Raw genomic sequence first — 12,948 nt, 5'->3', positions numbered from 1 at the left:
TAGGGAATGTACAGTGCAGAACGAGGGAGATTAGAGATGACTGTGCGTGAGCAGGATGTAGAGGTGATCTCTCACCCAATGAGATCACTGAGAGGCAAGCTCCAGCTGACCTCCTAACATTGGTGAGTGAGAGTCTTGAATACTGGAGCCGCTCAGCTACTGCTGCTGGGGGAGGAGGTAGGGCCTGGGTAGGGGTGCGATCTGTGTCCCCAGCAGTATGTGCCGCATCATATGATGTTTGTTCTCAGTGCCACCAGCCCCGCTCTGTTTGATTTTAATGCACAGTTCACAGCTGTCCGTGACAGACGGTGATTGACAGTCCCGAATCGCCCGGGACTGTCCCGGGCGATTTGGGACTGTTACCAACCAAGCCATGTTATGAGAGCTGGGTGTTCCTGTCGGATACAGCATCCCTTGGTGGGGAGATTCCTTGCCACAGGACTGAGAAAACTGAGATGGCTACACGGGTCTGGGAGGCCAAGAGAGGGTCAGGGAGGCTGAGGTGGCTACACGGGTCTGGGAGGCCAAGAGAGAGGTCAGGGAGGCTGAGAAAGCTGAGGTGGCTGGCAAGTCTAGGAAGCTGGAGGGAATCCAGAAGAGCAAGCACGCTCAGGGGGGCTGGAGAACCCCATCTAGTGGTCATGAGTGGGCCCATGCAGCAAGTGACTGTAATCAAAGCTGAGTGAGTCAGACCAGAGTGATGAGCAGCAGTGTCATCAACCTGTAGACGGGTGGCTTGCTATTTTCAGTTACTGTGTTTTTGCTGGAGAAGAACCCTTGCGTGGGAAAAATTGCCGTATGTGAACTTTTACTTTTCTTTTTTAAATAAATGTGGGATGCCACATCCCTACACATCCCTACACTGCAATTTGAACTGACATGACTCACTAAAAAAGCACATCTACCACATGAGCTTAATTATCCCATATTATGTCTAGAGGAGTCATGAAAACCCTCTCATCCAAAACTCTCATCCAAAACTCTTTTTTTCTACCCTTAATTCCTTACTTCACTCCCCTCTGCCCCCACCCACCAACTTGCTTATCGCTCAACAGATTGCCAACCACTTCAATAGCAAAATCGACACAATTCGCGAGGAGATATCCAGCATTCAACTTCCTCCCCTACCCAATACATCGGGTCCAACACCACACTCAATACTCTCCTCCTTCTGCCCAGTTACCTCCGATGAAGTTGATAAACTCCTCTCCATGGCCCACCTCACTACCTGTCCCCTGGACCCTGTCCCCTCACAACCCACATCTTCAACTTCTCCCTCTCCTCCAGCACCTTTCCTTCCCCGCTCAAACATGCACTGGTTACCCCCGTACTTAAAAAAACCCTCACTAGACCCCACCTGTTTGAATAACTTAAGACCCATCTCCCTGCTCCCATTTGCCTCCAAGCTCATCGAACGCCTTGTCCATGACCGAATGAGTCCCTACCTCATGGACAACAACCTTCTCGACCCCCTACAGTCCGGCTTCCGTCCACAACATTCCACTGAAACTGTCCTACTAAAACTCACCAATGGCCTACTAACTGCTAAAACCAATGGCCATTACTCCATACTCGTACTCTTAGACCTCTCTGCTGCCTTCGATACAGTTGACCACCTGCTCCTCCTCAGCAAACTACACTCCCTTGGCCTCCGTGATTCTGCTTTGTTCTGGTTCTCCTCCTACCTATCTCAGCGCACTTTCAGTGTCACTTCTAACTCCATCTCCTCCGCTCCTCTTCCTCTCTCTGTTGGGGTACCCCGAGGCTCTGCCCTTGGGCCCCTCCTATTCTCGCTCTATACCTCTTCCCTGGGCCAGTTGATAACCTCCCATGACTTCCAATACCACCTCTATGCCTATGACACCCAGATCTATCTCTCCACTCCTCAACTCACCCCCTCGATCTCCTCACGGATCTCAAACTTACTGAATGACATATCGGTATGGATGTCACACCACTTTCTCAAACTCAATCTGTCTAAAACTGAGCTTGTTATATTTCCTCCTTCCCGGTCCCCCCCCCCCATGACTTTACCATTAAGATCAACAACACAACCATTGGTCCCTCCACACATGCCAGGGTCCTGGGTGTAATCCTTGACTCTGACCTCTCCTTCAGCCCCCACATCCAATCACTGGCTAAATCCTGCCGCCTTAACCTCCGCAACATCTCCAGAATCCGACCCTTCCTGACTAATGACACCACAAAGCATCTTATTCACCCCTTGATTATTTCCCGCCTTGACTACGGCAACTCTCTCCTTAATGGCCGACCCTTACACAGGCTCCTCCCCCTTCAGTCTATTATGAATGCTGCTGCTAGACTAATACACCTCACTTATCGATCCGTGACTGCTGCTCCTCTCTGCCAATCCCTTCACTGGCTTCCCCTACCCCACCGTGTAAAATTCTAAATACTAACCACAACATACAAGGCCATTCACAACATCGCCCCAGCTACATCACCAACCTCATCTGCAGATATCGCTCAAATCGACCCCTCTGCTCCTCCCAGGACCTCCTGCTCTCTAGCTCCCTTCTTACCTCCTCCCATGCTCGTCTTCAGGACCTCTCCAGAGCAACTCCCATCCTCTGGAACTCCCTACCCCGATATATCCGATCAGCCCCTACCCTGTCCACTTCCAGGACTTCTCCAGAGCTTCTCCCATCCTCTGGAACTCCCTGCCCCGGTATATCCGATCAGCCCCTAACCTGTCCACCTTCTAGGACTTCTCCAGAGCCTCTCCCATCCTCTGGAACTCCCTGCCCCGGTATATCCGATCAGCCCCTAACCTGTCCACCTTCTAGGACTTCTCCAGAGCCTCTCCCATCCTCTGGAACTCCCTGCCCCGGTATATCCGATCAGCCCCTAACTTGTCCACCTTCAGGACTTCTCCAGAGCCTCTCCCATCCTCTGGAACTCCCTGCCCCGGTATATCCGATCAGCCCCTAACCTGTCCACCTTCTAGGACTTCTCCAGAGCTTCTCCCATCCTCTGGAACCCCCTGCCCCGGTATATCCGATCAGCCCCTAACCTGTCCACCTTCTAGGACTTCTCCAGAGCCTCTCCCATCCTCTGGAACTCCCTGCCCCGGTATATCCGATCAGCCCCTAACCTGTCCACCTTCTAGGACTTCTCCAGAGCCTCTCCCATCCTCTGGAACTCCCTGCCCCGGTATATCCGATCAGCCCCTAACCTGTCCACCTTCAGGACTTCTCCAGAACCTCTCCCATCCTCTGGAACTCCCTTCCCCCAGTATATCCGATCAGCCCCTAACCTGTCCACCTTTAGGAGATCCCTGAAAACTCACTTATTCAGGGAAGCCTATCCCACACCCACCTAACAACTGTCCCCGAGCCACACCCATCAAATCATTCCCCCCATTTATTACCTTTTGTACCACCTCCCCCTCCCTTTAGAATGTAAGCTCTATGAGCCGGGCCCTCCTGTCCCTTCTGTATTGAACTGTAATTGTGTTGTCCCCTCTCTACATTGTAAAGCACTGCGTAAACTGTTGGCGCTATATAAATCCTGTATAATAATACCTTGATGGGTCAGGGCTGTTTTGGTGGCAAAAGGGGGACCCACTTAATATTAGGTGGGTGGTTATAAAATTATGGCTGATCCAGGGGCGTAACTACAGGGGGTCATAGATATGACCCGGCCCCATACTTCAGGGGGACCCGTATGGCTCCTCTGTACATCTGGATAGGAGGGGCAGCAGGGGCCGCATATAGAGAAACTGATCCCTTTCATTTTCCTCCTGCAACAAGTTTCTCCTCCTCTCCTTCCAGCAGACGTTCAGCAGCTGCAGGAGAAAAATGGGGGAGGGGGTCGGTTCTGCTATATATGTCTTCTGGCTTCCCCCCTCCCTTCTCCCTCCTGCTGCTGCTAAGGATGCTTTTAGGATGGAAAGAACGGAAGGGGCCGGTAATTATGTAATTTACCGGCCCCTTCCTTTTCTGAATAGACAGGGTCAGTGATCCATACCGAACTGGAGCATAGTAACCTGTGTTCATTCATGACTGTGTTTCCTATGCTTTAGTGTGTGAATGAAGGGGAAGCCTCTGTACAGAGCTCTTCCTGTCCATTCATTGTGTGCAGCTGAGGATGCAGGGATGGAGATTGGAGGGCTGTGTCCTCAGTCTCCTTTCTCTGTCTCAAAGGAACATCAGAGATCTGTTTAGACCCCCGATATCCCACCAGAGCCCCCCAATGGGGCTCCTAAAAATGTTGTAAAAATTAATAAAAAATAAAACTACCGAGGTCACAAAGGTCGCACTTCTGCTCTCTCCCCTCCACCCACTGCTATATATACACATAATATGTCTTCTCTTTTGTTACACCCATTTCCTACCAGCTGGACATTTTATATCTGATGATGTGATTGGAGCACAGACTTTTACATGGTGATAATAATGTGATAACATCCTCCAACTTTGGAACCTTAAACAGAAAGTCATAATGAGGGAGGAGTCAATAACCCAATGATGGTGGTCTTCAGGATCAGTCCAGTCTTCATCTTGGTTATTTAGGGGACACAATCAGCTCATGTCTAGTAATAATCTTTGTATTTCTATTTTAGTAGATGGACGGGAGATGAGGAAAACCTCAGAGGATTGTCTCACTTTGTCTCCAGACTGTAAAGTAGAAGATGAGGACATCACACAGTATAGTCCAGGAGAAAACCCGACTACCTCAAATGTCCATCCTGCACCACACAGTGTAGATGGACCATCGTATTCCTCTTATCCTGGGGAACCTCAGACTGTGAGGGACGGTGCCGGACCATCGTATTCCTCTTATCCTGAGGAACCTCAGACTGTGAGGGACGGTGCCGGACCATCGTATTCCTCTTATCCTGAGGAACCTCAGACTGTGCGGGACGGTGCCGGACCATCGTATTCCTCTTATCCTGAGGAACCTCAGACTGTGAGGGACGGTGCCGGACCATCGTATTCCTCTTATCCTGAGGAACCTCAGACTGTGAGGGACGGTGCCGTCCTTCCAACACATAAGAGGTTTTCCTGTACTGAGTGCGGGAAGTGTTTTTCAAAGAAGTCCTCTCTTTCCATACATCAGAGGTGTCACACGGGTGAGAAGCCGTTTTCCTGTCCTGAGTGCGGGAAATGTTTTTCCGATAAGTCCAATCTTCACACTCATCAGCGACTGCACACAGGGGAGAAACCGTATTCCTGTTCTACGTGCGGGAAATGTTTTATTAAAAAAGCTGAGCTTCTCACACATCAATGGACTCACACGGGGGAAAAGCCTTATTCTTGTTCTGAGTGCGGGAAATGTTTTACAAAGAAATCCATTCTCAGCAGACACCAAAGGTCTCACACGGGGGAGAAGCCACATTCTTGTGTTGAGTGCGGCAAGTGTTTTTCAGTGAAGGCCGATCTTTTCACACATCTGAGGTCTCACACGGGGGAGAAGCCACATTCCTGTCCTGAGTGCGGGAAATGTTTTTCACTAAAGTCCACACTTTACACACATCAGAGATTGCACACGGGGGAGAAGCCGTTTTCCTGTCCTGAGTGCGGGAAATGTTTTTCAGAGAAGTCCAGTCTTTACAAACATCAGCGATCACACACGGGAGAGAAGCCGTATTCCTGTCATGAGTGTGGTAAATGTTTTTCAGCAAAGTCCAGTCTTTACTTACATCAGAGATCTCATACTGGGGAGAAGCCGTATTCCTGTCCCGAGTGCGGGAAATGTTTTTCAGTGAAGTCCAGTCTTTACAAACATCAGAGATTGCACACGGGTGAGAAGCCACGTTCCAGTTCTTTATGAGGGAAATGTTCCTCACTGAAGTCCTGTCTTCCTGTACATCAGGGTTCCCACACAACCCTCGAGGTGTATTAGTGAGTGCGGGAAATGTCTTGTATATGAATGTTGCTGGACATGTGGGGAAGAAGCACACCCTGATATACACATCAGATATACTCCATGGCTGATCTTCATCATGTAAGAAACAGTTGATAAGGAGATCAGAGATCACCAAAGACATGGATGAAGTGTTGTACTGTGTTGGCCATTGATAGCAGGAGAAAAATAAAAATGGAGTCATTACCTCTCATTGGTACATTTTGTGGTTTTAACTCTTGCAAGAGGTCTGTTTTCTTAAGTCATCTTCCAAGACGAAACGCGTTAACCTCACCACTTAAAAGGCGGTCCTCTAGGCCTTTTAAAATAAAAATGGAGTCATTACCTCTCATTGGCTGAGTACATTTTGTGGTGGAAGATTTCATAAACACTTACAGGTCAGTTTCTAAAAAAAAATATTTGGACAAATGTGACACACATTCCCCCAATGGTTATGCATGTTGGCAATATTTGAATTAAAAACGGTAATTTCCTATGATCATCAGCTCCTTCTAGTGGCCATAATGTGGCATTTAGTTATTTTTCCTGATTACGGTATGTCACGTAATCGTCACAGCACCCAGCTTTGGTGTTTCCGTCAGTATGCAGCTTCCTTCAGTCTGGACATAGATACCAGATATTATAGCCGCAGCATACAAGACTAGCCGACAAATAGCTTGTATGAAAACTGGAACTGCTTATTGAAACTCAGACACATACTTTATACCCCACAGGAGAACAGTCCCTTCCAGATCATATTACCCTAACAATACAAACTGTAACCAGAAACATAATTAACAAGAGCTAATTAACTAGTCACTTAAACCAGCCTAGATGACTCAATGCCCACCCAGACAATGTTGTGATTAATCAGACAATACGGGACCCAATTGACCATGGGACAGACATGCATAGCAGAAAACGCATAACACCTTAATAAACAGACAATAGCAGGAGACCACCAGCACCAGATGCCTTGCTGATTATATAAACATCCGCCATGTGTCTCTCAGTCTGAAAAGGTGGAATGAATTCCTTTTCGTATATTTCTTTGATTGATATTGTTGATAAATATTTCTGTCCCATTTGAAGTAATCTAAACCACGCTCTCAGCATCTATTAAGTAGTTGTCCATAATTTTCTCGGTCACCCTGTGCCTCTAATATTCACAGGGTGACTTACACATAAGAGGGGCCTGGGGAGCTGAACAAGGAGTTTCCAAACCTCTCTACGGTAAGCTGGGTTCCACAGGCCACCCGTCACATATCTCCCCTTTCGGCAGGGGACTAATATGGGAGGAGACCCCAGACAGGTTGACTTTAAAGTTAGTCTGTAGCTACAGTCCCCCAATGCTCATACCCACACTGTACCCCAAAGAAATTGTCCTAAACAGAGCATTACTCACCCAGCCAACCTCTGCCTCACTCATAGAACATACCCGATGCTAGGGAGACGTGCAGACTGGCCCTTCTTCCTGGTGTCCTTTCAGCCGCTGGAGAAAAGACAGGTTGACCAGGCTCAATCTGTCATGCTGTTGGGGGTTTGGGTCAACTGCCCAGGATCCCTGGGGTATACAAGTGGAGACCGTTGTCCCATCCACTTTTGCTATTTGAAAATCCCCTAGTGCTTGCAGAGCAAGGCTGATATCTCCCTATCCCAATGCCAGACCTTTTTCTAGGGTTGTGTCAGGGGAGACTGCAGTCCCATTGTTTGTTGAGGGCAGAGGCCAGTGGCGCTCTGCCCTGTTAGTGCTTCAGCTGAGGACCTCACATTATCCGCTCCGGTTAAATGTTGGGGAGGGAGGCTGACTTTCTCCACTGCCAGACTATGGATCTGCTGCTGGGGAGGAAGGACGACTACATTCTCTCCCAAACTGTGTATCTGCCACTGGGGAGAGGAGCCGTGTCAGAGTATCTAATTGACCAGACTGTGTGGACTGCACAGAGGAGACCAGAAACACATGTAAGTGAAATGGTGTTTATTAACAAGTGATAAGTAAAAGGAAAACAGTGCAAAACCCACACAACAACCCACTACAAACAACAATATATATATATAAGTAAATGGAGATATCGTAATCGTAAACCAAGCCAAGGTCATACACAGGGAAGTCAGCAGATGGGGTACAGGGCAGGGATCCAAGGGAGCCAGGAACAGAAGGGACAGGACTAGGAAGGCCTCAGGATAGGGACTGGATCAGATCAGGACAAGGCAGATAGCAGGCTCAAGGTCAAACAGGCAGCAAGGTCAGAACGCAGGGAGAGAGAGATACCAAGGCAAGCCTATGAGGGCTTGCCGGGTATTTGTAAGGCTGTGGTAATTGACCTCATGTCACAGCTGAGCGCAGTGTGAGCTGTTTGCTCCACACTGCCAGAGTGCACCCGCTGGTTGACGCCGGTACTACGGCCCGAGGATGCAACAGTGCCACCAGCAGGAAAGACCTCTTACTGCAGGTCCTAGGTGTTGGAAGACACCTGCTGATGGACACTGGTACTGCGATCCAAGAGACCGATAGCGCCACCAACGGGTAGACCTTCTCATGACAAGCCGGTTGCTCCAACTCCGGACTCCCGCTGTGGTGTGAGGACAACTTCCTTTGTTCCTGAGTCCCTACTCTGCTGTTGGGGAGGGAGGACGACAACCTCCTCTCCCTTCTCCCCCTAAATCCTGATCTGCTGCTAAGGAGTGACCGTCACCTCCTCTCTCAAATTGTGTAGCTGCCGTTGAGGGGATGAACCAGCTGCGCCATCTCCCGTACCCTCATCTGGCTGCTGGAACCACATTTCTCTGTCACTGTCTCCCAGGTGCCCGGTCCTTGCTGTGGAAGAAAGACAGTTTACTCCGCTCTTGCTGACTGTTTGGGAGGGAGGACAACCTCCTCCTCTCCTAAACTATGGATCTGCCGCTGGGGAGGGGCAATGGCTTCCTTCCTTCCCTGCATCTCTGACTTCCACTGGGAAAGAAGAACCACCATCTTCTCACCCTGGGGCTCCGGAACTGCCACGGGGGTGGGGCAGAGGTCTGCCCTACTGCCAGCGCTTTTCCTGGAGGTTCACTGGGTTGTTCCACCCCCAACCTCTGGAACTGATGTCAGAGGTTCACCATCTCCTGTCCCTAGAACCCAGAAGATGTTACCAATGCTGGGCAGAGGCTAGCAGAGCTCTGCCCTGTTGTCAGCACTTTAGTTGAAAGTTCAGTAAATGTTACATCCTCCAATTAAAAGTCAATTGAATCCAATTTTTCTGTGGCTGGGGAGATGAGCCAACTTCTCCATCTCCCATACTCTCATCTGGCCGTTGAACAGGCGCATTTCCCCATCCAAGCTCGTCCTGTGCAGAAACGGAATCATAAAGGTGAATCAACACTTGATGCATCCGCCATAAGACCTCCGCTTCCATAGCTGCGGGTGGAGATGGGCAAAGCACATTGTTACTCTGCCCCATTTCTGACACTTCAGCTGGGATTTCAGGATTGTCGGCTGGTACTTCTGGATAGTCCCAGGCAAAGGGAGCCCAGCCATGCAGCTGAGCCGAGTCTAGCAGCGGTCTGTTAGCGATCTCCAGGTCCCATTCCTGAACGGCCAGAAACTCCATATCTTCCAGTGTCCAGTTCACTTCCGAGATGTTCAGCATCTCTTCTCTGTAATCCATGATTTCCTCCAACTGCCACTCCAGATCTCTCCCTGACAGCTGACCGCTTCCCATACAACAGTCCCAGGCCACCATAGCCAAAGCCTTCCGTTGGGCTGTCATCCACTATCCAAGGGCAGGCTTGGGATACATGTCACCAGAGGGCTCTGTAGCTCTCATCCAGCCAGATCTCTGCCCAGACCAGCCTGCTTAACTCAGCTGTCCACTCCTTGTGTGTTTTTCTTTTTTTTTTTCCGCACAAATAGCACCCACAATCCATACTGCGACCAGTACCTTTCCTGGATGGAGGGGAGAATTGTTCCCTGGTGTCGCTGCTCACAGGCTAGCTCTTCCTTCCAGAGTTCCCAATGGACAGAGTCATATCATGCCGGCAGGACCTGCATTGACACTGGTCCCCTGTGCTGTATCCGCATATCTGGCAACCTCCTTTTCGAATTCCTCTTCCATGGCGGCTGGTATCTGTACCTCTCCTCTCCAGCTATCTGGACCTTGGATCCCTGTGGAGGTTTAGATGTCCCAGACTGCAGGAAGGGTCCCACCTCCTTGCCACCAAATGTGAGGCAACCGTCCCAGTTTTGGTGCATCCGTTAATATGCAGTTTCGTTCAGTCTGGACGTAGGAACCAGATATTATAGCTGACCATACAAGACTAGCCGACAAATAGCTTGTATGAAAACTTGAAGTGTTTATTGAAACTCAGACACATACTTTATACCCCACAGGAGAACAGTCCCCTCCAGATCATATTACCCGAACAATACAAACTGTAACCAGAAACATAATTAACATGAGCTAATTAGCTAGTCACTTAAACCAGCCTAGATGACTCAATGTCCACCCAGACAATGATGCGATTATTCAGACAATAGGTGACACAATTAACCAAGGGACAGACCACCAGCACAAGGTGGCTTGCTGAATATATTAACATCTGCCAATAATCTCTCAATCTGAAAAAGTGGAATTAATTTCTCTTAAAATATTTCTTGAGAGATATTGTTGATAAATATTACTGTCCCATTTGAAGTAATCCAAACCACATTCTCAGCGTCCATTAAGTATTTGTCCAATATTTTCTCAGTCGCCCTGTGCCCCTAATAGACACAGGGTAACTTACACATAAGAGGGGTCTGGGGAGCTAAATAATGAGTTTCCCGATTTCTCTAAGGTAAGCTGGGTTCCATGGGCCCCCCCACCCAAAGTGACTCCCGTCACAAGGTATTTCAGGAAAAATAACTCATTATGGCCACTAGATGGAGCTGAGGATCATAGGAAATCACTGTGTTAAATTATGGGCAAAGTTTATCACTGCTGGACAAATGCTTGCCACCTTCGGCCAAGAAATCTACGGTTCACACCCTTAGTTTCCTATGTCAGGCATGGCTTCATACTAATACCTGAGATCAGACCCATGTACTTATGAGTACAGCACACATTAGAGGCCATGAAACCAACAATATTAAACCAAGATAGGAAAGGTGTACGTTGACACGGGAACGAGAGAGCTAACTGGAGGACAGTTTATTGTTCAAGTGTACACGGTGTACGGCCATCTCTAGAGTTGGAGATCTACCTTAAGGTTGAGTTATCCCTGAAAGTGACCTCCTCCTTGTCCCGGGACATTGATGAACAAACTTGCCCCGTGTGTAAGGTGAGTGACCCTGTTCAAGGTGCCCAGCTTAAACCAGAAGAACCCACCCCTAGGCAGGCCTCTCATGTGACCCACACTTGGCGCCCATAGACACTGCAAGAAATCCCTCCCCTGTCTTCCCCCATCATCCCCTCCGCACTCCTCTCCTATACATACTGCCCCCATCATACCCACCAAACTCCTCTCCTATACATACCTCTCCCATCATACCCTCCGCACTCCTCTCCTGTACATATTGCCCCCATCATACCCTCCGCACTCCTCTCTTGTACATACTGCCCCCACCATCCCCTCCACACTCCTCTCCTGTACATTCTGCCCCCATCATCCCCTCCACACTCCTCTCCTATACATACCACCCCCATCATCCCCTCCGCACTCCTCTCCTATACATACTGCCCACATCATACCCACCGCACTCCTCTCCTATACATACCTCCCCCATCATACCCTCCACACTCCTCCTGTACATACTGCCCCATCATCCCCTCCACACTCCTCTCCTGTACATATTGCCTCCATCATCCCCTCCACACTCCTTTTCTGTATATACTGCCCCCATCATCCCCTCCACACTCCTCTCCTATACATACTGCCCACATCATACCCACCGCACTCCTTTCCTGTACATACCTCCCCCATCATACCCTCCGCACTCCTCCTGTACATTCTGCCCCCATCATCCCCTCCACACTCCTTTTCTGTATATACTGCCCCCATCATCCCCTCCACACTCTTCTCCTGTACATACTGCCCCATCATACCCACCACACTCCTCTCCTGTACATACTGCATCCATCATCCCCCCCGCACTCCTCTCCTGTACATACTGCCCCCATCATCCCCTCCGCACTCCACTCCTATACATACTGCCCCCATCATCCCCCTCGCACTCCTCTCCTGTACATACTGCCCCCATCATACCCACCAAACTCCTCTCCTATACATACCTCTCCCATCATACCCTCCGCACTCCTCTCCTGTACATATTGCCCCCATCATACCCTCCGCACTCCTCTCTTGTACATACTGCCCCCACCATCCCCTCCACACTCCTCTCCTGTACATTCTGCCCCCATCATCCCCTCCACACTCCTCTCCTATACATACCACCCCCATCATCCCCTCCGCACTCCTCTCCTATACATACTGCCCACATCATACCCACCGCACTCCTCTCCTATACATACCTCCCCGATCATACCCTCCACACTCCTCCTGTACATACTACCCCCATCATCCCCTCCACACTCCTCTTCTGTACATATTGCCTCCATCATCCCCTCCACACTCCTTTTCTGTATATACTGCCCCCATCATCCCCTCCACACTCCTCTCCTATACATACCACCCCCATCATCCCCTCCGCACTCCTCTCCTATACATACTGCCCACATCATACCCACCGCACTCCTTTCCTGTACATACCTCCCCCATCATACCCTCCGCACTCCTCCTGTACATTCTGCCCCCATCATCCCCTCCACACTCCTTTTCTGTATATACTGCCCCCATCATCCCCTCCACACTCTTCTCCTGTACATACTGCCCCCATCATACCCACCACACTCCTCTCCTGTACATACTGCATCCATCATCCCCCCTGCACTCCTCTCCTGTACATACTGCCCCCATCATCCCCTCCGCACTCCACTCCTATACATACTGCCCCCATCATCCCCCTCGCACTCCTCTCCTGTACATACTGCCCCCATCATCCCCTCCGCACTCTTCTCCTATACATACCACCCCCATCATCCCCTCCGCACTCCTCTCCTA

The 12,948-nt window shown here is 49.8% G+C and overlaps 1 protein-coding gene across 1 annotated transcript in view; it reads left to right on the top strand.

Annotated features, from left to right (window-relative positions):
• The window catches only part of LOC141104967 (uncharacterized), a 62,155-nt gene that overhangs the window by 13,627 nt on the left and 35,580 nt on the right, over positions 1-12,948 (top strand). Inside the window, 1 exon segment of the mRNA XM_073594777.1 lies at positions 5,022-5,767. Within this exon segment, the coding sequence (XP_073450878.1) occupies positions 5,022-5,767 (746 nt within the window).

The sequence above is a fragment of the Aquarana catesbeiana genome, linkage group LG08, assembly GCF_042186555.1.
Source record: "Aquarana catesbeiana isolate 2022-GZ linkage group LG08, ASM4218655v1, whole genome shotgun sequence".
In the NCBI taxonomy this organism is placed as follows: domain Eukaryota; kingdom Metazoa; phylum Chordata; class Amphibia; order Anura; family Ranidae; genus Aquarana; species Aquarana catesbeiana.
The sequence above is the reverse complement of the archived record's forward strand: the minus strand, read 5'-3'. Positions and strand labels throughout refer to the sequence as shown.